At 46.6% G+C, this 26,695-nt stretch overlaps 8 protein-coding genes across 11 annotated transcripts; 5 read left to right on the forward strand and 3 right to left on the reverse strand.

Moving 5' to 3' along the window:
* The first annotated feature begins 53 nt into the window (after positions 1-53).
* lsm14aa (LSM14A mRNA processing body assembly factor a) lies at positions 54-3,735 on the forward strand. Of its 2 annotated transcripts, none has more exons than XM_058076214.1 (9): positions 54-338; positions 1,070-1,233; positions 1,321-1,480; positions 1,547-1,750; positions 1,824-1,994; positions 2,074-2,236; positions 2,325-2,363; positions 2,449-2,686; positions 2,774-3,735. In XM_058076214.1, exons 1-9 carry the CDS (start codon positions 218-220, stop codon positions 2,792-2,794), a joined length of 1,281 nt encoding a protein of 426 aa, XP_057932197.1. In that variant the 5' UTR covers positions 54-217; the 3' UTR covers positions 2,795-3,735. The 2 variants fall into 2 exon arrangements, with proteins under 2 accessions (XP_057932197.1, XP_057932196.1); XM_058076213.1 differs by having other exon boundaries at positions 55-338; positions 2,771-3,735.
* Positions 3,736-3,887: 152 nt separating this feature from the next.
* Positions 3,888-9,619, forward strand: gpia (glucose-6-phosphate isomerase a). The gene is made up of 18 exons (XM_058075484.1): positions 3,888-4,232; positions 4,874-4,964; positions 5,187-5,255; positions 5,332-5,451; positions 6,056-6,139; positions 6,210-6,356; positions 6,424-6,495; positions 6,569-6,613; positions 6,689-6,742; positions 6,813-6,873; positions 6,933-6,976; positions 7,047-7,199; positions 7,861-7,990; positions 8,077-8,153; positions 8,852-8,980; positions 9,046-9,121; positions 9,196-9,262; positions 9,350-9,619. Exons 1-18 carry the CDS (start codon positions 4,114-4,116, stop codon positions 9,471-9,473), a joined length of 1,662 nt encoding a protein of 553 aa, XP_057931467.1. The 5' UTR covers positions 3,888-4,113; the 3' UTR covers positions 9,474-9,619.
* Positions 9,620-9,696: 77 nt separating this feature from the next.
* mphosph6 (M-phase phosphoprotein 6) lies at positions 9,697-11,738 on the reverse strand. Its single transcript, XM_058075488.1, has 5 exons — positions 11,543-11,738; positions 11,314-11,426; positions 11,144-11,234; positions 10,083-10,189; positions 9,697-10,008 (listed from the first exon to the last, which is right to left on the reverse strand). The coding sequence occupies exons 1-5, from the start codon at positions 11,588-11,590 to the stop codon at positions 9,867-9,869; spliced, it is 501 nt and encodes a 166-aa protein (XP_057931471.1). The 5' UTR covers positions 11,591-11,738; the 3' UTR covers positions 9,697-9,866.
* A 74-nt stretch (positions 11,739-11,812) lies between these two features.
* snx20 (sorting nexin 20) lies at positions 11,813-13,133 on the reverse strand. The gene is made up of 3 exons (XM_058075486.1): positions 12,986-13,133; positions 12,766-12,908; positions 11,813-12,680 (listed from the first exon to the last, which is right to left on the reverse strand). The coding sequence occupies exons 1-3, from the start codon at positions 12,999-13,001 to the stop codon at positions 12,030-12,032; spliced, it is 810 nt and encodes a 269-aa protein (XP_057931469.1). The 5' UTR covers positions 13,002-13,133; the 3' UTR covers positions 11,813-12,029.
* Positions 13,134-13,333: 200 nt separating this feature from the next.
* kcnj11l (potassium inwardly rectifying channel subfamily J member 11, like) lies at positions 13,334-18,379 on the reverse strand. Its single transcript, XM_058075485.1, has 6 exons — positions 18,247-18,379; positions 17,825-17,984; positions 17,513-17,752; positions 15,928-16,197; positions 15,629-15,836; positions 13,334-15,547 (listed from the first exon to the last, which is right to left on the reverse strand). Exons 2-6 carry the CDS (start codon positions 17,981-17,983, stop codon positions 15,135-15,137), a joined length of 1,290 nt encoding a protein of 429 aa, XP_057931468.1. The 5' UTR covers position 17,984; positions 18,247-18,379; the 3' UTR covers positions 13,334-15,134.
* Positions 14,452-15,078, forward strand: cd59 (CD59 molecule (CD59 blood group)). The gene is made up of 3 exons (XM_058075489.1): positions 14,452-14,602; positions 14,664-14,765; positions 14,842-15,078. The coding sequence occupies exons 1-3, from the start codon at positions 14,536-14,538 to the stop codon at positions 15,039-15,041; spliced, it is 369 nt and encodes a 122-aa protein (XP_057931472.1). The 5' UTR covers positions 14,452-14,535; the 3' UTR covers positions 15,042-15,078.
* Positions 18,380-18,928: 549 nt separating the features above from the next.
* On the forward strand, positions 18,929-21,037 carry LOC131131589 (uncharacterized). Of its 2 annotated transcripts, none has more exons than XM_058076421.1 (4): positions 18,929-19,220; positions 19,512-19,605; positions 19,676-19,763; positions 20,144-21,035. In XM_058076421.1, exons 1-4 carry the CDS (start codon positions 19,202-19,204, stop codon positions 20,984-20,986), a joined length of 1,044 nt encoding a protein of 347 aa, XP_057932404.1. In that variant the 5' UTR covers positions 18,929-19,201; the 3' UTR covers positions 20,987-21,035. The 2 variants fall into 2 exon arrangements, with proteins under 2 accessions (XP_057932404.1, XP_057932403.1); XM_058076420.1 differs by lacking the exon at positions 18,929-19,220 and adding an exon at positions 19,233-19,313 and having other exon boundaries at positions 20,144-21,037.
* A 116-nt stretch (positions 21,038-21,153) lies between these two features.
* On the forward strand, positions 21,154-26,633 carry LOC131131588 (uncharacterized). Of its 2 annotated transcripts, none has more exons than XM_058076419.1 (13): positions 21,154-21,598; positions 21,665-21,727; positions 21,809-21,934; positions 22,362-22,653; positions 22,721-22,814; positions 22,949-23,036; positions 23,116-23,422; positions 23,494-23,587; positions 23,644-23,731; positions 23,818-24,130; positions 24,208-24,301; positions 24,408-24,495; positions 25,827-26,633. In XM_058076419.1, the coding sequence occupies exons 4-13, from the start codon at positions 22,431-22,433 to the stop codon at positions 26,349-26,351; spliced, it is 1,914 nt and encodes a 637-aa protein (XP_057932402.1). In that variant the 5' UTR covers positions 21,154-21,598; positions 21,665-21,727; positions 21,809-21,934; positions 22,362-22,430; the 3' UTR covers positions 26,352-26,633. The 2 variants fall into 2 exon arrangements, with proteins under 2 accessions (XP_057932402.1, XP_057932401.1); XM_058076418.1 differs by having other exon boundaries at positions 21,665-21,758; positions 21,847-21,934; positions 25,827-26,632.
* The last annotated feature ends 62 nt before the right edge of the window (positions 26,634-26,695 follow it).

Consider the following 26,695-nt stretch of genomic DNA (forward strand, 5'->3'; position numbering starts at 1 on the left):
CTCTATGTATTCACGAAAGACTACAATTTCCCATCAACCCTTGCGCGTGCAACGCCCCTCCCCCTCCCTCCCCCTCAATGGCGGATGAGGTAGCCATGTTATTGTAGCTCAACCGGAGACGAATTAGGTCGCCGTTGAGTGAGTTGTGCACATCTACCGGTTTGGAGTGCTCGTCCATTTTTCTTCTCATCTCAATCGTCGTCTTGTGGGGGACACCATGAGTGGCGGCACACCGTACATTGGCAGTAAAATCAGCCTCATCTCCAAAGCTGAGATTCGTTACGAAGGGATCTTGTACACCATCGACACCGAGAACTCCACTGTGGCTTTAGCTAAAGGTAGCAGCTAGCTAAACTAGCAAGGCGGCTAAAGTTGTAACTATTGGGAGCAGAGAGCTAGTCGGCTAATGCTATATGGACGAGCTTTTTATGATTACAATCGACACATAATTGCAATAATGTATTTAAGTCATTAATTTATCATTCATGGCTATTCAAAGTAGGTATTCAGTCCACTTGAATCCACTTTGTTAAAGTAGAAGCCGCTGTTTTCGCTCTGTACCTGTAAGCTGTCATGCTAACTCCTGTGAGAAGAACCCGACATTCATTTGGGATGTTCTGAACACACGTTACGCTCACATTCGATACTAAACGAGTTTGCCTTAGCAACTAGGTTAGCATGAAGTTGCATTAGTCAAAGTGAAAGTTCGAGTGAAGTTTGCGCACATGCAAGCTTTATAATTTGTGCGTCATGATGACGTCACAAGTGTAAACGATTCACCCCAATGTACTTTCTCGTTGTTTGATGAATCTTATGAATGTTCACATTACATTCAACAGTCGGCAACTCTATTTGACAATTAAATTTGCTGATTTGTAAATACTGATTGACAAACTAGTCTAGTGTTTAGTAGACTGTAGTAGAATATGAACGATCACATTATTATTATTATGGCAGCGATACATTTGACGTTATCGAGCCTGCTTTAAACAAGATATAAGACATCTTGTATAAAGATATGACATTATATCGTGTGTGCCTGTAAGGCTAAATGAGTGTTTTGTCTCAGTGCGTTCCTTCGGTACCGAGGACCGGCCCACTGACAGGCCCATCCCACCTCGTGATGACACCTTTGAATACATCATCTTCCGAGGAAGTGACATCAAGGACCTGACAGTGTGTGAGCCTCCCAAGCCCACAAGCTCCCTCCCCCAGGACCCGGCGATCGTTCAGGTGCATGTTCTACTCTGGTTCGGTCAGAAGACCATTTAAATTGCAATTATCATAAGCTTGCACTCTCTCTCTCTCTCGCTCCACAAGTCTTCTATAAGCTCCACTTCCTCATCCTCGGCCACTGCGCTTCCCAGCGCCTTCCCATCTGCCACTTCCTATGGGCTCTTCAACCGTGCCCCGCTTTCTTCCTATAACCAGTTCAACACCGGCACTCTGGTCTCCCCCCAGTTTGGAGGTGTTGGAGTTGGTAAGTACAAACATTTGTGGCAGTGGAAACACGAAGAACACCTCAACATCCTTGTCTTCATTCCAGGACGCAGCAGCCCACCTCCAGATCCTTTGAAGAAGAGTCCCCAGAGTGTGGAGCAGGTGATAAAATCTCCGAGCACTACCAGGGCCACCGGTATTATCCCAAGCCTGGGTCGCCGGAGCCCAGCCCAGACTCGCACAGCCCCTCCCACTTTGGCTCACACCTCAGGAAGGAGTCAACAGCACGATGCCGTGGACACAAGGAGGGGTGAGACTAGTCAGCGCCACTCACAGAGGCCCCACATGCATTGTCCTCAGTATTTGTATATTTTTTCCATCAGCACATGCTAACCGGCGAGGCAGAGGGGGCGGGCACCGAGGCCAGGGCCGCTTCAACGTGCGACGCGACGGCACCGTCAAGTTTGAGAAGGACTTTGATTTTGAGAGCGCCAACGCCCAGTTCAACAAGGAGGAAATTGAGCGCGAGTTTCAAAGCAAGCTGAAGCTGAAAGGTCATCACAAGTCCAAGTGGAACCTAAAAGGCCAAAACGGCACATCATTATGATGATGATGATCTTTGTCTGCTGGCAGATGACAAGTCAGAGTCGGCGGTGAACGGCGAGGAGAAAGGTGATTCTGCTGTTGACACGCAGAACAACACAAGCAATGCAGATGAGGGTGACCCACTCGGGCCGAACTGCTACTACGACAAGTCCAAGTCGTTCTTTGACAACATTTCGTGTGATGACAGCAGGTACGCACACATGCACGCACGCATGTGTTTATTAGGAATGACCGTCTTTGTCCGCTACTTCACTTTGCCTTCGATCTTCCTCCACCAGGAAAGCCAATGACAAGTGTGGCGGTGGCGGGTTCCCAAGGTAGGCGTCTTTGTGGTTATGTGACCCACAGACATATCATATGTGCTTCTAATGAGTGCCTCGCTCTTCTCCATACCGCCTGCAGAGAGCGCCGGCAGACCTGGGCAGAGGAGAGGCGGATGAATGCGGAGACCTTTGGCATCTCCATGCGTCACAGTCGGGGTCGTGGAGGCTATCGCGGTCATGGCTCCTCAGGCTTTCGGGGAGGTCGCCCTCGTTCGTCTAGCCGTGGCTCCTTCGCTCCACCACAAGGGGGTGGATTCAGGGGTGGATACCGTGGAAACCAAGCTGGGCGGGAGTTTGCCGACTTATCAGCATACAGGGTGATGTGTGCCGCATGTGATCCACAGGAATATTGTCACCATGTTTTGAATTTAATGTTTAATGTGCTTTTCTTTTTGTTTCAGAAGGACAACAAGGTGGCGGCGTAGCAATGAGGAAGAAAGATGTCACGTTTTTGTCACCAGCACTGGTTCACTTCCAATGTGGCATTTTCTGAGCTTAACTTTGATAAGATTTTCTTAGCTGCCCAGGCTCGTGCTTTATTTGCGGGACGTGGTATTTTTTCTACTAGATGTCACGTAGCCTCGCACTCAACCCGTGTTTGGCGTCTGCACTTGTCCTCATCTTCATGTCGTTACAGTTCTCACACAAATGTGTGCTCTCTTTTTATTTACCGTGTAATCGCAACATATTTTGAACCCAAATTACAATTTAGAGCGCTTAAGGGGCAAGAAAATGACACACACATAACTAAAGTTTAACAACAGGGGGCAGCAGTGTTGTTGGATTGTCTGCTTCTCATGATCATGTGCTTGCTCCCTGGCATAATCACGCTTCAATTAGCTTCAACTGTCTTGACGTTGACGTTACTACAACGTCCCTTAATTAGTAAAATAAAGCGTCAATAAAGTAACATTAAGTGGCAGCAAGTATCAGATTGCCAGGGGACATTTTGGTCACTGTATACAAATTGTTCAAGAATATAGCAACAGCTGTTATTGTTTGTGTGTATTGACACAACAATGCCAGGTCGGTGTGATGAGGAGATTGATATTATGATTGACTTGTTTTGTTGGTAACAGGGTCTGCTTCAGTGACCAATGAGACGCCGCCTGTAATATTTACAGACACATTTGTCATGGAAGGTTCGAGAATTGATTTGAGCCGCTTCCAGTGTAGGTGTGGGCATCGGCGCTTTCACTCTCAATACCTTTTAAGAACATTGTTGGCATGATTAGTTTCTCTTAGTCATTGACAAGTCATCCAAAAACACAAGCGAACCTCGTGTTTGATGCAATAAGTGAGAACTTTCTGAACCAGCATGGCGTGTACACGCCTCCTTAGCCACAATAAAACAATATCAACACTATTTAAACGCCTCTTGTCTTTTATTCGGGCTTATTTGACACATTATTACAACGGAGGTGTTGTCACGTGGGACTCGTCTCCTTATTGGTTTGGCCGCAATGGGGGCGGGATCACCTTGCTCATTTTGGACTCAATAGGGGGCGTGTTTCCCAGCTGCTCATTGGTATGGATTCAATAGGAGTGTGCTCTATCTGTCTCGGTTAGACATTGGTCTGGTTATTTGGAGGCGTAGCCTGGGCTGCTCATTGGTTCGGACGTCTAGCTTGTCGCTGTCACCTTTCCTCACTGGGACTCTCAGAACCAGACCCGAACGACACACCCGCACGTCGTCTTCGTCGCACGTTTGTTTGGGCCCCAGCGTTTGCCGAGCAGCACCGTCATGTCTCTGTCCAACGATCCCAACTACAAGCGGCTGGAGGAGTGGTACCGAAACCAGTCCGGAAGTCTGAACATGAGGGAGATGTTCGATGCAGACCCGGAGAGGTTTCGCAAGTTCAGGTAGGCACGACAGGCGAAAACAATGATTACATCAAATGTCAAACATGGTTCATTTATGTGATGCTTTTTCCTCTCGCTTCATGTTCTGTGTGCGCCACAAGGTCATTATGGCCACTCTCCCTAATTAGTTAACATTTATTTCTCCTGGAGTGATTTTATTACCCTTGGGACATTGTATGTCAGAATTTAACGTGTGACGTCATAACATGAGTTTTTACAAGCTGCCGGGCGGCTTGGTGAACGAGACGGAGCTAACGTTAGCTTGATGGCTAAAGTCACGTAGCTGCCAAGATTCCATTATCGGACACCAGCAGGAGAAGAAGCACCCTTTACCTTTTGATAATATGCAACACTTAAAAGTATTAAGAATAGTTTTTTTACGTCAATCTTCTGACAAGATTGGGATTTATTTTTGCATCAACCTGTTAGTAACCAGGTTGACGTAACTTATGCGCATGCGCTAATGTACTTGGAGACGTGCAGAGCTGCACGCGCGAACATGTTTACGTAATAATACAGGAAAATGTTCGTCTTATTGATGTCAAACTATTACTGGTCAGGCTTTTAGTGAACTATAAAATAATGTGTCACATTTTCCATTACAAATTAATCCTTATTGTGTGTGTGTGTGTGTGTGTTAGCGTGAAGGTGGAGACAAGCGATGGTGACATTCTGCTCGACTATTCCAAAAACCTCATCACCCAGGAAGTCATGGATATGCTGATTGCCATGGTAACCTCCATCGTTTCCTCTCATGTCTTACAAATGTGGACAAACAGGAAGTTGGCAACACTTATTGTGAAAGGGCCCCTTGCGGCTGCACTACAGTGTTGACACGAGCGGGAATGTGGAAACTCTGTAGGAACGTGTTCCCACAATAGCACTGCAACACTTCTTGGTCATGTGTCTTCAGATTAGATTTTTTATGTGACCTGTGTGTTTTTGTGAGTCCAGGCAGAGTCCAGAGGGGTGGAGGAGGCCCGGGAGAAGATGTTCTCTGGAGACAAGATCAACTTCACCGAGGTGTGCTGGTCAGCTTCACAAGGCACAGGTTGCTTGTGACTGCTTCACTTCATTCTGTGCCTGTCCATCCACGTAGGGTCGTGCTGTGCTCCACGTGGCGCTGCGTAATCGTTCCAACATTCCTGTCCAAGTCGACGGCAAGGACGTCATGCCGGAAGTCAACCGTGTGCTGGACAAGATGAAAGCCTTCTCGCAGGTGTGTGTTCACACCCATGTGTGTGCACCTCTCTTAACTTTAACCCCCATAATGAAGGAACAAAGACCCCGACCCCCCCCCCCCCCCCCCCCCACACACACACACACAGAAAACACTGCTCTCATAATTAAGTTTTTTATTATGGCCCAGATCTCTGTGTGGAGTTTGCATGTTCTCCTTGTGCATGCGTGGGTTTTCTCCGGGTACTCCGGTTTCCTCCCACATTCCAAAAACATGCTAGGTTAATTGGCCACTCCAAATTGTCCATAGGTATGAATGTAAGTGTGAATGGTTGTTTGTCTATATGTGCCCTGTGATTGGCTGGCCACCAGTCCAGGGTGTACCCTGCCTCTCGCCCAAAGACAGCTGGGATAGGCTCCAGCACCCCCGCGACCCTCGTGAGGAAAAAGCAGTAGAAAATGAATGAATTATGGCCCAGTTTAGCCCCACCTATGGACCGGTATTGGGGCACAGCCCGGTACTTGGGGCCCCTTGATAGATAGACTCCCTTTATTGTCATTGCACAAAAACACAGTAGTGAAATTGCCAACGAAATGTCGTGTCACAAAGTGATGATTTGATGCTGTGTGTTTGATGCTTATAGAAAGTCCGCAGTGGTGAATGGAAGGGCTTCACTGGGAAGAGCATCACAGACGTGGTCAACATCGGCATTGGAGGGTCCGACCTGGTCAGTGGACTTCTTGGTCATATGGTGAGTAAAAACAACAGTGGCGCTGACTGGTTGGTGCTGCTTTTAGGGTCCGCTGATGGTGACGGAAGCCCTGAAGCCGTACTCAGCGGGCGGACCAAACGTGTGGTTCGTCTCGAACATCGACGGAACTCACCTGGCTAAAACGCTGGCTCAGCTTAACGCAGAGACAACGCTCTTTATCGTTGCTTCCAAGGTAAGCGTTTTGTTGCTTTTTTTTATTTGCTCACGTGTGATCCGGTAACTTGTGTGATTCCCGTTAGACCTTCACCACGCAAGAGACCATCACCAACGCCGAATCGGCCAGAGAATGGTTCCTCCAAGCCGCCAACAATGTAAGGCCGTGACATGTGACTTCGTGTCATATATGACTGCCGTGCCGTGTTGACTCGTTTTGGTGTTTTTCAGAAAAGTGCTGTCGCGAAACACTTTGTGGCGCTTTCCACCAATGCGGTAAGTTTTTTTTTTTTAATGACGCCTTTTTTGTCGTCAGTGTGTGATGGCTGTGTGGTCTGGTATTGTCCACAGGCCAAAGTCAAAGACTTTGGGATCGACACGGAAAACATGTTTGAGTTCTGGGACGTAAGTATGGCCTGCTTGGGTGTTTGCGTATGTGGGGACGGTTTGACTTATTTGTTGATGTCGTCCTCAGTGGGTCGGAGGTCGTTACTCTCTGTGGTCAGCAATCGGCCTTTCCATTGCACTGCACATCGGTATGTCATTTATCATGTATTAATCTTTGATCACTTTATTAATTTTTTTTTTTTCTCAGGCTTTGAAGGCTTCGAGCAGCTGCTGAGTGGCGCTCACTGGATGGTACTATCATCATCATCATCATTCTCTGTAGTATTTACAAATGATTCATCACCTTTTTCACATCATGCAGGACAACCACTTCCGCAGCACTCCTTTGGATAAGAACCTGCCCGTCGTGCTGGCACTTCTGGGAATCTGGTACATCAACTTCTTCCAGGCCGAGACACACGCTATGCTACCCTACGATCAGTACATGCACCGCTTTGCTGCCTACTTCCAGCAGGTTAGAGCCATCGCATACGTGTAGAGTACTGTTAGAGTACTAGTTTTTATAGTTTGTTTCTTTTTTTAAAATCTTTTAACAGTGAAAGCCGGCAACATGACTTGTTCTGACCAATCTGTAGCTTGTGCATAAAGGGATCCACAACACAGCAGATGCAAAATATGTTGAGGATCTCTTCAGAAAAGTAAACAAGCAGGAGTTGCATACTCCTCAGAGTTTTAATTTAGAGATGATATCGACCAAATTCCATTGTTTGCTTGATAAGAACCAAAATCAAGTTCTTACATGAATAATTATAGCATTGTACTGCCAAAAAATGTAACTCGTGAGCCATTTGTGTCACTGTTATATTTGTCCAAACAAAGGTACTGAATGAACACATTTTTTTAAAAATACACATTTTAAAAATACATTTTTCAAATAGACAGCCCCATTGCCAATTTTTTTTTAAGCCAATGTGGCCTGTGAGTCAAAAGGTTTGGCCACCCCTGCCTTATTGGATGGTAAATCTGTACTGTTATACAAGTACTACTGTACATTTCTATTGTATTCTTTACAGTGATGCTTGTATATAGAAGCTGACTGTAATGGATGAAGATAAGCTGCTTTTTGTTTGGTGCTAGGATTAATCACTACTCAACGTGTGGGGATGTGTCCACAGGGAGACATGGAGTCCAACGGGAAGTACATCAACAAAGAGGGAACACGGGTCAACTACCACACTGGACCCATCGTTTGGGGCGAGCCCGGGACCAATGGCCAGCATGCCTTTTACCAGCTCATTCACCAAGGTTTCAAACATATATATTACATACCACCATTTAAAATTCACTTATTTTGCAGGCTAAAGAACATTTAAAAATTCCCTCATTCCCAGGTACTCGTATGATTCCTGCTGACTTCCTCATTCCTGCTCAGTCTCAGAATCCAATCAGGAACAATCTTCACCACAAGGTAACACGTCTCAATGCGTTCAACACTTTGCGCAATGTGTGTGTGTGTGTGTCTTTGAACCTCCCAACAAGCACGCAGAACAAACCATGATCTTGACTTATCAGTTGCAAGTTGCGTTACACCAAGTGAAATCAATACAATCTTTTTTTTTTTTTAAACACATTGGTACACCAGTTCACAAAATGTAATCTCACTTTTGGAACACTCGGGTGCCCTGTTATGCAAAAGTCATTTTTTTAATGAAGTTTTATGTGCCCATAGCACCTGTTTGAGCTCCTAAAATGTCCGCTTTTTAAAGTTAAATTTGTGACAGACTACAGGTAGTCGTCTGTTCAGTACGAGTTATAGCTGTGATGTAAGTGGGGTCTCATAGAACACCTATGTCACACAAAATACATAAAGTTTACATACAAAAGCTGAATGAAACGGAGAACAATTTGTACTCGACAGTGGAAAAGGGGCGTTGCAAGAAAAGGAGAGGAGGAAGTCTCACTACTGCGATCACGATACGCTGTCAATTTCATAGAAGCAGATTCTTTCACATGCTGAAGAATACCAACTATAATCTTCATGATGGTCGCCATGTTTCAGAAGTTTGGACCGAGCAGAGAACCAATACTGATTCCTCCACTGAGCAGCTGCATTTCAATTCCACTTTCACGCACTCATTTGTTACCATGAATCCTGGAATGTTGCAGATCCTTGCGGCCAACTTCCTGGCCCAAACGGAGGCTCTGATGAAGGGGAAAACATCAGAGGAGGCTCGGAAGGAGCTGGAGACCGCTGGTTTGTCAGGCACCGCTCTGGACAGTCTTCTTCCTCACAAAGTAAGACCACAAGTCGATAAATGTTTCCCTTGACTGGCGAGCGTCACGACATCTTTATTTCTAAGGTGTTTGAAGGGAACAAGCCGAGCAACTCTATCGTGTTCAAGAAGTTGACTCCGTTCATGCTGGGAGCGCTCATCGGTGAGTGGCGTCCGCCTTGAATGAACATTTGCGCCAATCCTTCACGCTGGTTATTGACAGAACTGTCCTCCCAGCCATGTACGAGCACAAAATCTTTGTGCAGGGCGTCATGTGGGGCATCAACAGCTACGACCAATGGGGGTAAGTGCAAGTTTATCTGCCGCCATCTTGGCTTATGTAGCACTACTAACCTGTGATGTGTGGTGTCATGCCCCCCCGCCCCCTTAGTGTGGAGCTGGGGAAACAGCTGGCCAAGAAGATCGAACCAGAGCTCAAAGACGACTCTGAAGTCCACTCTCACGACTCCTCCACCAACGGCCTCATCAACTTCCTCAAGAAGAACTTTGCTTAAGTCCTTCCATGGAAAACATTTCTCGACATTCCCTGCTGCGTCCTTGTCTGAATCATTGTCCCCTGCCATCTTCCTTTGTGTAGTCCACTTTCATGTGCACACGTTACTGTAGTCCACTTTCCACAATAAAAGTTGGCTGTCTGTGACATGCTGGAGTTCCATGATAAATCCTTTATGGAATACTCGGATGTTTACGTGGAGGGGAAACAGGAACACACATGACCACTTCCTGGGTGTTTAATAAGACACCACTTCCCAAGTTTTTCTTGGTAGTCACACTAGCAAATGTATACAATAAAATTAAAACCTTTGACACAGGAAGTTGAACCTCTAGTGTCAGCAGCAGTCCATTATACAAAAATATATATTAAAAAAAAAAACACCAAAAGGGTGTTAGTCAAGACTTGGCTTCAGGAACTTTTTGTTCTTTGTCTTATTTGTTTTCAAAACATTTTGATTGACATCTTCTTCTGTAGCAACTCGTTCCCGTTTCCGGGTAAATTTCTTCTTCATGCTTTCCACTAAACTCTCGTACCTGAAAACACACAGAGAGTGATCGCTTGTCTTCATACACTTCATTTGATAGGCAGAAAAGAGATGCCAACAGACCTGAGAGCCATCTCTTCATCCGTCACATCTGTCTGCATCCGGCCGGCATTGGCGTCTGCCTCCTGTTTAGCCGCGGTGCCGCGTGGGTTCATGACCGTCATCAGTTTCTGCAACCACAATTAAAGACAAAAATATGGTCACCAGTTTATAAATACATCAGGACATTTAGGAAAAATGCATTGGAGCATTAAAAGGATAGTTTGGATTTTTTTTTTAAATATGACGTTTTATGACATCCCCATCACCAGCAGTCTTGTTTATAAACCATCAGTACTTGGACTAGTAGCATTTTGTATGGCTAATCATCAAATGTCCCATTACCAGTGAAGCTGCAACATAAACAATATTATACAATGAGTATAGTCAGGCGGACGCGTGGTTCGCACGCAGGCCTCACAGCACAGAAGTTCAATTCCATCCTCGGCCATCTCTGTGTGGAGTTTGCATGTTCTCCCTGTGCATGCGTGGGTTTTCTCCGGGTACTCCGGTTTCCTCCCACATTCCAAAAACATGCTAGGTTAATTAGCCACTCCAAATTGTCCATAGGTATGAATGTGAGTGTGAATGGTTGTTTGTCTATATGTGCCCTGTGATTGGCTGGCAACCAGTCCAGGGTGTACCCCGCCTCTCGCCCGAAGACAGCTGGGATAGGCTCCAGCACCCCCGCGACCCTCGTGAGGAAATGCGGTAGAAAATGAATGAATGAATGAATGAATGTTTAATGGTGCCTGCACGGCGGTGGTTCGTGCGCAGGCCTCACAGCTAGGAGACCCAAGTTCGATTCAACCCTCGGCCATCTCTGTGGAGTTTGCATGTTCTCCCCGTGCATGCATGGGTTTTCTCCGGGTACTCCGGTTTCCTCCCACATTCCAAAAACATGCTAGGTTAATTGGTGACTCCAAATTGTCCATAGGTATGAATGCGAGTGTGAATGGTTGTTTGTCTATATGTGCCCTGTGATTGGCTGGCCACCAGTCCAGGGTGTGCAATGCTAATGGGGATGTCATACAACTAAAACAAAAAAAAAAAATCTGAATTATCCCTTTAAAGTTTTCCCCAACCTCCACTTCTGGATTGAAGCCTTTGAAGGACATTCGGCCAAACAGAAGCTCTTCAAACGGAACAAAACTCTTCTCTTCCACTAGGCAGCTCCTAAAAAGGGAATGCAGGTGTCAGCCATCACTAACATTAAATGATCTTAAATTTAAGATGAAATAAAGCATTAAGTTACTCTTTGGTTTGCTGCTCCGGCAGGTCCAGGTACCAATGTTCATCACTGATTATTCTTTTCTCGTCTTCTTGCAGCTGCTTCTTCGTCTCAGCATCCAAACCTCTCTGCATGAACTACAAATACGCTTTGAGGGTCAGTCAAAACCGTAGCGTTATCTTTAAGTTAAACGTCTATTCTGATTCATTACGTTTGTAAACAGCTAGCAAGTTAACAGGTAGCGGTTACCTACCTTCATGCGTAGCACATTTTTGGAGAGTTTCACAGAGTCTGCCGCCATTGTTAACACGTAGATTACTAACTAACTGAAGAACCTCAAAACTCCTGATTAAAATAAAAAAAACTCGTTTTTCTTTCTTCAAAAGTCTTCAAACGTCACATGGCCGCCACAGCTGCGCAGATAGGGCTTATTCTTCTTCTGTGGGACAATCAAGTGACAATCGCCAAGACGCAGCCATGGCGTATTACTGCCCTCTTGTGTTCATTTTAATATTGCAACCTGTTGATACAGTAAGTTCAGCAAATTTGACAAACGCGAAAATCAAATAAAAACAGTTTTATTGTGATTGCCACACCATTCCTTCTTTGTTGTCCACAATGAATGTCAAACAATAAAAAGTATAAGTTGCAAAAAACTTCCAATTATGGCTAATTTCCGGTTCCTATTGACTACCAAGACAAGCCACACTCGTTTAAGCCAATGAATTGCTTAGCGTCAATCACGTGACATCTCGCACGACCACCTCCTTCAAGGAGCACCAGGAGACTGCTTGGTCATCCCGTAGTGCCGTCAGCTCTCGCTGGAGTCGGGCAACGGGCAGCTGCAGACGGTAGCTCAAATCCACCAGCACTTCCAGAAGACCTCCTCGGTACTCGCTCATTCCCCAGCGTCTGACGGTGGGCAGAGCTCGGTGAGCTGCGGCCACCGCCTCCCGATGCTCCTCCAGGTCCCGGTGACATACGGCAATTGCGGCAAGAGTGGGGACCAACAGGGTGGGCCTCTGCCATGGCGTCAGATTCTCTTGGATCCGCAGAACTATCTGTAGCTGCTCCAGCGCCGCCTTGAACTGACCGCCTCGTAGCAGGGCCCTGGCCCGCCTCTGCTCCTTGCCGGTGAGAAATTCGTGGAAGAGAGGCGAGTGTCGCACGCAGCGCACGGCAAACACCTGGTTCAGGTAGTCCCGCAGGGCTAAGCCCCGCCCCCATACGGTGCCCGTCATAAATTTGCAGGGAAGCACCAGCTCCTCTAGCTCCTCGCTGAACTCCTCCAGGAGCTTTTGATGGAAGCTGAAGAAGTCGCTGTAGCGTCGCTCCACGCACATACGTTGGGCGCTGAAACTTCCACAGACCATCACTGCCACCTGGTACACCTGCACGGCGTTGCCATAGAGACAAAGATGATCCGTGTTGCGTTTAATGTCGTCATGAGTGTATAGTCACGTTGCTGTGTCTCACCACATATTTGCAGGGGGGGTCCTGCTCCTCGACAACTCGACTAGCCGGGATGTCGAAAAGCACTTTATGTGGTCGCTGCGTCCCTTTCACTTCTCTCCACCTCTGCTGCAGCTCCTTTGTGGTCAAACCGGAACCGCTAACCTCTACACAAACACACACATAAGTGAGAGTCAAGGGATCAGCAGGAGGAGAAGAAGAAAGAGAAGAAGCATCAAATCACCCGTAGGCTCGCTCATGGTGTCACCTGCTGCTCGTCGACGACTAAAACTGGAGAAAAACTTCCAGAAACGTCTTCACTTTCTGTTACTGTGCACCAGGAAGTGAAACAGTGCTTGATAGACAACACAAGCTCATGAAATAATACCCAATGAAACTGCAACTCTGTGACTTCCTCTTTCCTGTCAAGTTTTTTCTATGTGATTATGAATATGAATTAAGCTTATAATAATTTTCCATCCATTGGGTTTGGCCTTGAAGTCAGTAATGCAAAGCAAATGTAGTACAGGAACAGTAGTCATTTGTACAGTATTTGTGGATGCCATGAAGTAGTCGAACACCATTGATTTATCTTGTATGAAAACATTTTTTAAAATAAACAATGCATATATTTTTCATCGAATATCCTATTTTAATGAATACAAAGTCAGTCTAACATTCTGTGGTGTTTTAAAGTTTGCATGCACTGCGTGTATTACAGGATGCCACCGCTAGATGGCGGAAAAAGACCAGGAACAAAAGAAAGAAGAAGCTGCAGCAATGAAAAATAAACACATATAGTGTTACTTTGAGTCAATTTGGTATTGGTTGATCGATTAGGATAACAAATACCAAAAATATACAATAGCGATCATGTACGTACGGACTGTAATCAAATCCACTGCTTTCATTTGCCTTTTTCATTTCGACACCTAACATGTTACTTATCTCGTAACATATTTAGGTATGACTTTCAATAGTTTACACTGCCCCCTTGTGTCCACATTGTGTGTAGTCGCTCTGATTGACAATTAAGAAGCCAATGATGCTTCGATGCCAATGCTTCGCCTCTTGACATCCATCCATTCGTTTTCTATGCCGCTTATCCTCAATCGCAAGGTACATATATAAACAAACAACCATTTAGAATCGCCAAATAACCTAACATGCATGTTTTTGGAATGTGAAACCGGAGTATCCGGAGAAAAGATGGGAGAGACACAGAAATGCCCAACTGGAGAATCGATCCCGATCTCCTGACTGTGTGGCCAACATGTTAACCACTTTTACATTTTAGTAATATTTTTGAATATTTTTGTTGCCGATACAGTGAATATAATACATTCATATCCAACAATGAAATACACAGATGACTTAGTGTGCACATTATTAATATTGAATGCAGCTGGATGGTATAAATTAACGAGTCTCTGTTTGTTGGTGCCTGGTACACACACCCGCACCATAACAACACAAAGCGACTAAAGTCCGTTGGCAATGTTGCGGGGCACGCTGGCTAACACGTATTTGTGAACAAATATAAGAAAGGATGATGTGTACAAGTTGAAAACAAGTCTTTTTCCCGTCCTCGAGTGTGTTGATGAACAAGTACCGCACAGATAAGCGCGGACAGTGGCATCATTGACGTGGTATCCAAGGGCCGGGTCGAGGCAAAGGTCACATCGATAACACCACATAATGAGTCTTTGTGTGACTTTTGGGCGTGGACCACAAAGCGGTCCTCATCGTGCTGCCAGGCTGTTGCCCAGTTCAGTCCAGCTGGAGGAATTCGACATGTCACGCTGGAGCCAACTCGTCCTGGTGCTGTGCGCCGCCACCGTGACGATGATGATACGTGAAGGTGAGTCATATTTGTTGCATTTGAATATGTTTTACATATAAGCACAAATGTGTCTCTCTAGGGGACGCTCTTCGCTGTTACAAGTGTGCTGACTACACGGGCCGCTGTCACAACGTGCAGGAGTGCACGTACGAGGATGCCTGCTTGTCTCTGAGCGAGAGAGGTAGTAGGTCATGTGACCGTTGCTGTTTGGACTCTTCTGGACTAAACACTGTGTGTGTGTGTGTGTGTACATCTAGGAGGGAAGACCATCCGTCAATGCATCAGGTATACCGACTGTGACAATTCCCGCCTCTCCCAGATGTTCCCTGCTATGTCGGAGTTCACGTACCGCTGCTGTACCAGCAACCTATGCAACTCCGGCAACGTCGTCACCGTGGCGACACCCGTCACACTACTGGTTGGATCACTGCTCAGTGTCCTTGTGTGCTGGCTGTGAAAATGTCACATGACCACAAATAAACAAGGAAAGTTAATGTTGTTGTTGTTCTTTCACTTCCTGTCAGCACAAAGGTTACTTGGCGATTGCTTATCATTCCTCCGTCTGCCGTCCGATCACTTCAAGTTGCACACTCTTTTTCTGCCCTACTTGCTCCACTTCTGTCCCCGATGGAGCGTACCAGGGTTGGGAGGCGGCGGCGGCGGCAGGGGCGTCGTCGCAGGCACGCCCCCCCCTGCGGAAGCCGCCCCTCCCGGCTCGGACCAGCCCCCAGCCCTGCAGCTGCATGTCAGGCGTGCCTTCCTGGATCCCCCGCGTCTGGTCCAGCTCTTTCGCGCTCAGGGACGACATCCGAACGGGGACCGTGTTGCCGAACTTGGAGTAGTCTACGCAATAGCGGCCATCTTCCTCGCTCACGATGGACACAAAACGCCTCCCCCACAGGATCTCCTCAGGGATGTATGAGGTCCGAGCCTGCATGCTGATGCCAGTCGTCTCCACTACGCCTGTATGGGAATACCACATCCACTTTTATGCTAATGACGTGCTAACAAGTATGCTCAGAATGATGTGAGGACAAACCACACCTTCCAGGATAACGATGATCTCGATGTCAGCGGAAGTCAACGACTGGGCCGACAGTTCGTAGAGTGGGCTTCCTCTCTCCAACGTGTGGCTGATGATGAGTGGTGACACCAAGAAGACGCCGTTGCTCCTCAGTGGGTTCTCCACTTGAATATCCAGTTGGCTCACTGGGATCACCTCACCCTCCGCCGTCACGGTCCGCCGGATGACCTGGAGGAGTCAAAAACAAAGCACATAGCGTGGGCGCCGAGAACAAGATAAGTACGTGATCCCTCTGCTGTGAGTGGCGAGTAGCTTTCACCTGCAGCTGAACGGTGGCGGAGATGATCATGCTTTTCCTCAAGTCACCTACTCGAAACATGAGTGTGGGCCGACCGTTTCGTGGGGCGATGACGGCGTTTCTGGAGAAGATGAGCGTTTCGGCCCGGCGGTTGGCCTGTGCAGTCTTCATGAAAACGCAGCCCAGCATGACGGCGTTGATGATCAGGCCCAGTATGTTTTGGATGATGAGCATGATGATGGCCACTGGACACTCCTCTGTCACCATCCTGCCACCAAAACCGATGGTCACCTGAAACACAGAGCTCACTGTGAGCATCCTATGAGGTAATTTAGCATCGCTAAGCTATGTGTTGGCAGCCAAGAGCTAATTCACCAATTAGCGATGGCTTAGGCTAGTAGGCTAGTCATTAGAATCCAGATGGGGGAACTACTATGGAACGATTGCATGGCTCACTGAATAATCCATCCATCCATTTTCTATGCCGCTTATCCTCACTAGGGTGTGCTGGAGTCTATCCCAGCTGACTTCGCCAGCCAATCACAGGGCACATATAGACATTCACACACATTCATACCTATGGACAATATGGAGTCGCCAATTAACCTAGCACAGGGGTCTCAAACACGCGGCCCGCGGGCCAAATGTGGCCCGCAGGACACTAGTTTGAGGCCCCCGCCTTGATATGAAAGTTTAATGTTAGTGCGGCCCGTGCAAGTTTGATATGGATGCTGTATGGTATCATGTACCCAGAAAAAATGATTACGTTTGATTAATGTTCATGTTAAAGGTTAAATAACTGTTAATAGTTATCCTCCCTATCCGTGTGGAAGTGGTAAGTTTTTGGCTATTTAAGTTTAAAGGAAATAACTTGAAGGCTACCGTTTAGGTCGCTAGCTCTCTAGTTTGCGAGTTAGCATGTGTCTCAAGACCCTGCAGTTGCGCAATATGTTGTAAATAAAAAGAGTATAAATGTGACTATAGTCGTGTTTTGTCATGTCTACAGGGCTCTAATAATGCTTTGTTCATTTTAATCAGAAAAAAATAATTTGTCTACCCACCAACTATATGTGGTTTCTTAAGTTTTTATTATTTGACGTTTTATTATTATTATTATATTTATTTACTACTGATTGATTGATTTTCTTTATTCTTGATTTGTTTATTTATTTTTAATCTTATTTTGTGCAGAAAAATAAAAATTAAGATATTTGAGAACAGTGGAATGTTTTATCAGAGCTTTTATTGTAGAAAATCGAAACCAAAGCAAAGTTTATTCATTTTTCTGTTTTTAATAAATGCTTTTTTTTTGTTTTGTTTTTTTTTGGAAAACCTCTCGCCCAGACCCTAGCTCCAGTGGCCCCCAAGTAAATTGAGTTTGAGACCCCTGACCTAGCATGTTTTTGGAATGTGGGAGGAAACCGGAGTACCTGGAGAAAACCCACGCACTCACGGGGAGAACATTCAAACTACCAAGGAGAATCGAACCCAGGTCTTCCCGATATCCTGACTGTGTGGCTATAATGTATGGTAAGTACAAGTATGTTGGAAGTGCTAAATGTGCTAAATCATTTCTGGTAATAGAGAAAATGGAAAAGGTTCCAACCTGGACCTCGATGGAGAACAGGAAGGCCGAAGTAAACGAATTGATGGCAGTGACGCAGGGAATGGGCCCCGGTTCTCTGTCGGGATTCCGAGGCTGCAGATCTCCGTGCGCAAAGGCGAGGAGCCACCAGACCATAGCAAAGAGCATCCAGGAGCAGAGGAATGCCGACGTGAAGATGAGGAGGGAGTGCTGCCACTTGAGGTCCACCATGGTGGTGAAGACATCTTGCAGGAAGCGACCCTACAACACCGCAACACAGCTTGTAATCCTGGCGGTAATCACATTGGTGACCACAGCTTCCTCTTCTCTCACCTGCTCTCTGATGTTCTTATGAGCCACATTACACGAGCCCGTCTTGGTGATGAAGCGGGCCCTCTGAGTCCTAAAGCGGCTGCGGTTGGGCTGGTTGTGGTCTTCGGCCAGGCGGGTCAGCAGGAAGCCGTCTGGAAGGAGACCTTTCCTGGCCAGCATGCTGACACAAACACAAGTACAACATGTTAGTCCACTGATTCAGGAACTAATTATTTGATTGGTAATGGTTGACTACACAACAAAAATCGTTAATTAACCCAGTGTTCAGAACATAATACATAGTACTGAACTGATCATTAATATAAACAAATAAAAGACAACAGTGTACTTGGATTACGTGTGATCGATAGGATGAGCGTACTGATCACGGCCTGTAAAACCAATTTGAAAAATACAGCATGACAACCCTCAGTCCACCTTACCTGACGATTTGTCGATCGCTTATGTGATGCGTATGATTAATGACGACGATTTAAAATAGATACATCCATCATTTTTTTTGTCATTGTGATGCTTGGAGGACGACTGTCAAATGATAGTGCACTTCAACTGAACATCCGCTTAAGTGTTTCAAAATAAAATTTCTTCTGCACTGCCTGCAGTTTCTATAGGACTAAGTCATATATTTAATATTAGAAATAACATGTTAGACAATAAATTAATATAATAAGATCACATAAGGGCAACTGTGGTGCTTTTAATGTACTTTAAAGTCTGCACACGTAGTTTATTTTGAAAGTTGGCGCTATGGGTTTCTGGTTTTTAGTCGACATTAATTGATAGTGCTACAACGCTGAGCATCTTCTCTTTACAAAAACGTCAACGTAACACTACTTTAGCTTTCTTTATAAAATGTTAAATATAACATGTTAAATCTTTTCAATATCGGTATTTTAGTTGGTATTTGTTAATTATTTAATGAGCAGTACATCCCATCCGCCTGCAGGTGGCAGCAGAGCGTAATTCAGCTGTTTTGTACGTCCCCGCCCCAAACTCCATGATGTGCCCTATGATTGGCTGGCGACCATTCCTGGGTGTAACCCGCCTCTCGCCAGAAGAGAGCTCGGATAGATAGGCTCCGGCATAACCCCACAAGCCTACTGAGGATAAGCGGCATAGAATTATGATTAACGGATGGTTTGAAGCTATCAGACACTAACTAAACTAAAGTGTAGAGTTGTTTATTTTGTTCATTGTGTGTGTGTGTATGTGTATTTCGTGTTGTTTTGATTTTCACTTTTCTGTGAGTCTGTAACCGAAGTACACTCTGGTGATACACAGTCCGGTACAGTAGGTGGCGGTATGCACCTAAAATGTTGGTAGCGATCCGCCATACACAAGAAGAAGAAGAAGGGTTTCATTTTTCCGGTATTGATCATGGCGTTCTCCTATCGAAGTAAGATTTTTTTAATTTCACTGCTGGTTTTTGCCTTGTGATTTCGCATGTTGTAACATTTAATGTGGTCATACAACATAAGCCAGTATTTAAGTAAGTTTAACTTGTGGCTAGAATTATAATCATTATTATTGTTGTCGTCGTTACTTTCTACCACAACTTAAAGCAATTTAATGTTTCTGTTGTTGTGACTGGTTGTCATAACGATGCTTTTGTGACATTGCAGTCTTGTTTGGTATTGTGGTGAAAATATTATCAACCATAACTTCATATCAATGTGTCCTTCCACAGTGACAGACAGAGACATCCAGCAGCTCATTCACCTGCGGGCCACCAATCATGCCATCTTCACAGGTCAAAGGAACTCGGCCATGCAGGGTTGGAGGTCAGTTCGCTGCTCCCTAGGTAATCACCCATTGGGGGTGTGTTCCACTGCTGCTCCTCTACTCCTACAGGGCGATCCGGAGAGAGATGGGCCTCCAGGGAATGCTGTCCGCTCGTCAGCTAAAAAAGAAATGGGACAACATGAAGGAGAAGTACCGGGTCCGTGGCTAGACCATACATAACCCGCACACATTTTAACTGTATACATACTACCATACATATAACCATACCATGCATATAAGGTACCTGCACATATGCTTCCAATCCTGTTCGTGTCATCTGCATTCTCACTAACTCCATAAAAGCTACCTGCATACAAGCTACATGCTAACTACAGCTACGTTAACTGCATACATACTACCGGTAATTGTGTAAGAGCTACTTGCATACGCAATACCTTACCTCGTACACACTGACTGCATATGTTAACTAACGCTAACTAAATAAAAGCTACCTGCACACACATTTAAATGCATAAACACGCTAACCGCCTGTCAGAACCTTGTGTGTAATCTGTTAATTTGTCATTTACTGCCTAGGCTCTCAAGAACTCTCCAGAAGGTTTACAGAACCGAACCAATTCTTGGCGTTGGTTCCATCTGATGGATGAGGCCATGAGCGGCCGGCTGGCCGGGACCGCCAAGGTGGTGGAGCCGTCGTTGCTGGATGACGACGAGGACGCTGTGCCTCACTTCTCTTTTGCCCATATGGTGACACACCCGCCTGAATTGAAGGTGAATGAGAGGGTCGAAGGAGTCCAAGTCCTGCAGGATGTGTTCACCGTGGGCGTCACTGAGGTGCGCCGAGACAATGTCATCAGTAAAACAGAGTCCCCCGGGGATGCCAGCACTGAGCCGCTTTGTCAGAATGGTGTGCTGTACGCTACCTTGCTGTCAGAGGGCATCATGGCACACAGTGACGACAACAACAGCATGGTGCCAATGTCCTCCCCGAGCTGTGCCGATGGAAGACTGCTGGATGAGCGGCAGGATCTGGAGAAACGCTTAATAGAGGTAGAACGCGATCGTGTGGATGTGCAACGGGACCGGGCGGCATTGCAGCGGGACCGGGCGGCATTGGAACGGGACCGTGTTTCCATACAACGGGACCGGGCTGCCATAGAACGAGACAGAGTGTGTCTGGATCGAGACAGGGCCTTTCTGGACAGAGATAGAGCTTTTCTAGAAAGGGACAGAGCGCTTCTGGAGCAAGCCAACGCGCTGCTGAAGAGCCCGGGGGAGATTCGGGAGATTGAGCAAGCATCTCCAGGGGAAGTGGAAGGGCTTTACCAGCACGTGTTAGCTGTGGATGTGGACCCAGAACAGCTGGAGAGCACACAGAGGCTGGTTTCTTTGTTCCAGAAGCTTGTGGATAAACTTTGAATTTCCTGTGATGTCACCAATGATAAATATTTCTATTTTTCTATTTTTTTCAATAAAGACATTTATTAGGTGACCGTCAACTCTGTATGGTGAAGTCGTTTATGTTCATTTCGGTGGCGTCATCTGTAAAATCCTCTACCAGACTCCGCCCCGCTGAAGTTTAGATCACGTGATTGCGGGCAGGCCTTGGCAGAAAATCGAGCGCTCCTTGGAGCGCAAACTGGACACAGGTTTGCTCGGGTCTAACTGTACGGTTCACTTATTAGTTCCTGTACGCAGACATGGATTGCAAGAACGTGTGGGAGCCGGTGTCACAGTTAAGTGTGCTCAGGATTTTGCCTCCGTTACGAGTTCAAGCTCGTTGTTTGTGTTAGCTATTTAGCCAGCTAGCATCGCGTAAGGAGCTCCGCAAAGACGCTCAGTCTGGTCCGGGCCTGCCTGGTGATGGACGGAGCGGATCCGCCAAACCACAGCGGGTCGACGTTCTGTTCACACTGGTGTATGTGTGTAGCTAGTCCGCAGCAATCCAAAACAACAGAACCGCCGCTTCCGTGCTCACAATGAACAGAAGCCCGAGCCCACTGGCCCACTTGCCGGAAAACTCCTATAAAAGTAAGTCCACCTTCCACCTGATTCATTTTTGGGCCGCTGTTCACCTTTGACCTTTACCCTCTCCAGTGAGCGAGGATGACGTGAGGAGGCTGATCCACTTCAGAGCGTCCAACGAGATTCTGTTTACCGGTAAAAGGAATTCTGCCAAGATAGCCTGGAGGTACAGCACGTGCTGTTAGTCCAAATATTCATCTATTCCATTCACTGAAGCTCCAGCTAAGAGTTTGGATCTTATGGTTCTGGTCCAGCATCATCCTGAGGGGTCTGGGCCTTGAAGGGAAGCTGACGGCTGAACAGATCGCAAAAAAGTGGGACAATCTGCGCACCAAGTACAAGGTATGACTTCACCTGGCTCACATTGAACAGGACCAGAACCAGCGTCAGGTTCTCGTATTCTCCTGCTCTCAAAGTGTAATTCTCATGTTTCCACCAGAAGATAAAGTAGTTTGTGAGAAGATAACACTTCTTAAAAGTTGTGGGAAACTGTACTTGTTTGGGGGAAAAATCCAAAAGTTGTATTCTACTGTAGCGTTTTTTTTTTTTTAAATGTCCCAAACAAGACCCAGCTGCTTCAAGTCCTGCTTTAAAATGCTGCTTGTTGAAGAGCATACCCACTAGTAAACGCTGGGCCTCATATGCTTGGTACCTGGGCCTCCAGTGGGGGAATAATTAACATAATGTTCTCATACTTTCTCATACTTTTATGTTTTAATGCTGTACTGTTGTAATATTCATATTTGTATGCATGTGTTTGGTGATCCAGGACTTGAAACAGCCCTATCAGGGTCAGGAGCCCCCGGGGGGCGTGACTGAGTCGTGGCCTTGGTTTCACATGATGGATGAAGCCATGCAGGGTCGACTGTACAACAGCCAACTGGTGCTGAGCAACCAGAACCAGGACAACCAGGACATCCTGGAGTTCCTCATCAAAACCGAGATGGAGGACTCTGGGGCGACAACAGAAAGAGTCAAGGACGATGTGACTGTCGCTGAGGCTCCACCCGCCGAGCGTGTTCCCATGGGCTGGAGGAGGATGAACGAGTGTTCATATAAAAGTAGGCGGTGATGTCACAAGCGGTCATGTGCCCTGCGTTGATATCATCATGTCTTCTTTCCACACAGTGTCCGAGACAGAGACAGACCGTTTGATCAAAGTTCGAGCCGCCAACGAGGCCATCTTCACTGGCAGGAAGCACACGGCCAGGCCGGCATGGAGGTGAGTCACATGACTAGTCTCACAGGATGTCATCAGTGTGCATATTGTTACCATAGCAACGCATTTGCGTGTCAGTGCAGAGTGAATAAATCCCATGTGATCAAGTGATGTCATGGGGGTATGTCTCGTCATAGGGCTGTCCTTCATGAATTGGGTCTTCAGGGAAAGCTGACCACAGATCAGCTGGCCAAGAAGTGGGACAACTTGAAGAGGAGGTATAAGGTGAAGACTCCCTCCACAAGAGTCTCGGTGGCACCGCAATGTCTCGTCACGCCACTATGTCTTCCCGTTTTTCCACCAGGAGCTAAAGTTTCCGGCGCGAGGCATGGAATCCAACCCGAGCTCGTGGCCGTGGTTCTACCGGATGAACGATGCCATGGAGGGCCGCTTGGTCAACGCTGCGCCCGTTCTCACGCCCATAGTGGATGACGAAGACGATGACTGTGAGTTGATGTCGCCAACGCCCAAAAAGCGAGCAAGACGAAGTCGTGGCGGTATGGCAGAGTTTCTGAACGAGTCGGAGATGGACCTGCTGGTCGACGCAGAGGAAAAAAATGCTTCTTCTGCGTTGGGAGATTTGCATCGAATGTCCGATTTCAGCTATAAATGTAAGAAGACTCCTTGCACTCCTTGTCTCCGCTATATCGACCTATGACAGATGAGTGTGTCTTATGGACAGTGACAGAAGAAGACATTAGGCGACTGGTGGAGCTGAGAGCTGCTAACGAGTCTTTGTTTACCGGCCGCAGGAACAGTGCCAAGCCGGCCTGGAGGTAAATGCACGCATACCGTAACCTGATGCACGGCTGCACTGACGTTGTTTCTGCAGGGGCATCGTAAAGGAACTGGGCTTGACGGGAAAAATCACACCGGACCAGGTTGCCAAGAAGTGGGACAACCTGAAGACCAAGTTCAAAGTGAGCTTCAATCACATGACTGAGCTACTTCCTGTTTGACTTCTTGAGCACAGAGTAAACAGGAAGTAAAAATGTGTGCTCTGCAGGACTTAAAGTTTCCTCCTCAAGGAATGGAAGTTCACACCAGCCCAGCGTCCTGGCCGTGGTTCCAACTGATTAGTGACGCCCTGGAGGGAAGATTGGCAGGAAAAGCACCCCGGATCACGCCTATTTGGACCAATGAGGAGGATGCTGTCTTTGTCTCCTCCCCCCCACCGGCTGACAGTTTGATAGCAGAGAGGACCGTGTGTGAGTTGGACTCTGTAGTGGGCGTAGACAGCAGCGAGCCCGACTGTAATGTCACTTACATCGACGCCAGCGGGGAGGAGTGTTCCACGCCGTCTGACTTGTCTTATAAAAGTAAGATGGCAGCCACCAAAATGTAGAAAATTGACAGTCGACATCATTTTTTGGTATTGGTTTGTCTGTCTCCATAGTGACCGACCTGGATACTCGCCGCATGATTCAACTGCGAGCTGCTAACGAGGCCTTGTTTACCGGAAGAAGAAATGCTGCCAAAGCTGCGTGGAAGTGAGATGCTCTACTCTTTGACTTTTTAGCACCTGCATCACCCACCGTATTGTTTAATTTGTGTATTGTTTAATTTGTGTGTGTGTGTGTGCCCATGCTGTGTCAGAGCCATCATCCAGCAGCTCGGTCTTCAGGGAAAAGTTTCCACATACCAGATGTCTAAAAAATGGGACAATCTCAAGCGAAGGTTCAAGGTAAATACTGTATGTTCTCATTATGTCATATCCTCATGCTCTCATGGTGTCATATTCCCATCGTTTCATCACATCGTGTTCTCTTGGTGGCATCCTAGCCTCATATTTTCAACAATTATATTTCACCATTAATGTAGGTTAATGTCTATTGATGCGGTTGTCATGTTTTCAACATGTCATGTTCTTATATATTAACATGCTCTCATTGTTATTGTCATGTTTTTATATTGATTATAGTTATAATGATAATATTCCTAAAACATACATGTTAGGTTAATTGCCGATTCCAAATTGTCCATAGGTATGAATGTGAGTGTGAATGGTTGTTTGTCTATATGTGCCCTGTGATTGGCTGGCCACCAGTCCAGGGTGTACCCCGCCTCTCGCTCGAAGACAGCTGGGATAGGCTCCAGCACCCCCGCAACCCTCGTGAGGAAAAAGCGGTAGAAAATGAATGAATGAATGAATGAATAATTATAATTATAATGATAATATTCCTAAAACATACATGTTAGGTTAATTGGCGATTCCAAATTGTCCATAGGTATGAATGTGAGTGTGAATGGTTGTTTGTCTATATGTGCCCTGTGATTGGCTGGCGACCAGTCCAGGGTGTACCCCGCCTCTCGCCCGAATACAGCTGGGATAGGCTCTGGCATACCCGCGACCCTAGTTAGGATAAGCGGTGTAGAAAATGGATGGATAATAATAAATAGGGCTGCAAGTAACAATTATTTTAATAATCGATCAAGAGTTTATTATTTTTTTGATAAATTAAATCCAAAACATATGGATGAACACAGGATGTTTTTTTACCAGAATGGGAGAGCTCATATTTTTTTGTTGAGCACAACAGTGAGCCACTCTGCCTTTTGTGTCCTTATCGCATTAAAACGCAGTAAAAAAATTGATCTCTGCCTGTTTGGCCACCCCCGGCGAATGGAGGTTGGTTTAGTGGAGAGGTAGAGCTGGGTGTAGACGATATTACCAAGGGGGAGAAGGTAGTTGATAAACAGAAGGGGCGCAACGACAGAGCCCTGAGGCACACTGGTTACGGTGGAGAGGTGGGAATTGAAAGAGTGAGTGAAACCAGTTTTCACCATGCTATGTTCTCACATATTCTCATGTTTTCATCATGTCATGTTGTCATTGCCACTCTCTCATTATTTCATCTATTTTCTTCCTCCCCATGTTGTGTTCTTACTTATGTTCTTCCCATTTTGTCCCCATGTTGTCATGACCTCACATTCTCACTGTGCCATCATGCCGTTTTCTCATATCTCATATATTGACATATATTCTTCTTGATGTTGTCATGTCACTTCCCTCAGGATCTTAAGTACCCCCCAGCAGGCATGGAGAGCATCAGTGATGGTGCCGCCTCCTGGCCATGGTTCCACCTGATGAATGATGCCATGGAGGGTCGCCTGGTGAGTAGCGCCCCCCTCCTGACTCCTGTCACCCAGGGCGGCGAGCAGCACACCGATCCTGCCCCCAGGCAACGGGCCCGCTCCGCCCCAACCCCCACTGACTATGCCCAGGAGTCGTTTGGCGGCGGCGAGCAGGCCCGCTTGGTCGGTTTGGAACGGCAGTGGGAGGCGGTGCAGCGGGAGCAGGCTGCTATGGAGCGTCAACGTGAGATTCTGGAGGGAGAACGGGTGGCGGTGGAGCAGGAGCGAGCGGCGGTGCAGGCGGAAAGGCTGTGGCTAGAGCGGGAGCGTGCCGCGGTCGAGAGGGACCGTGCCATGTTGGAGCAGGAGAGGGCAGGGCTGAGCAGAGAGAGGGAGATGCTTGACCAGCGAGCACTGATGCTGACGCCCGTCGTCCACTCAGGACACCTCAATGCCCTCATGTAGACTTCCCACCCACACCTCTGCTACCTTTGTTGGAGGACACTGGGCTCCTCATTGTTGCGACTTCACAGACACCTTTGTAGATTTTATTTTGGTGAGCTGATGCAGTTTCCTGTGTGTTGCCTTTGTAGGTATTTGATAGCAGTTTCTATTTATTGGAGAAAAGAATGATAATGAGGGAGGCGGGACTTCACTTTGTGCCTCATTAATAGAAATTATTGAAGTTCTAAAGCCTTTTGTTCTGAAAATAAAAGTGTGATGCCATAAATTCACTTCCTGTTTGCTTTTGCTATAAGTCAGTGATCTCATGTGACCTTTGACTCGGCCGAGAAGGCGTCTTGTTTGTT

The sequence above is a fragment of the Doryrhamphus excisus genome, chromosome 6 (assembly GCF_030265055.1).
Source record: "Doryrhamphus excisus isolate RoL2022-K1 chromosome 6, RoL_Dexc_1.0, whole genome shotgun sequence".
NCBI classification, from domain to species: domain Eukaryota; kingdom Metazoa; phylum Chordata; class Actinopteri; order Syngnathiformes; family Syngnathidae; genus Doryrhamphus; species Doryrhamphus excisus.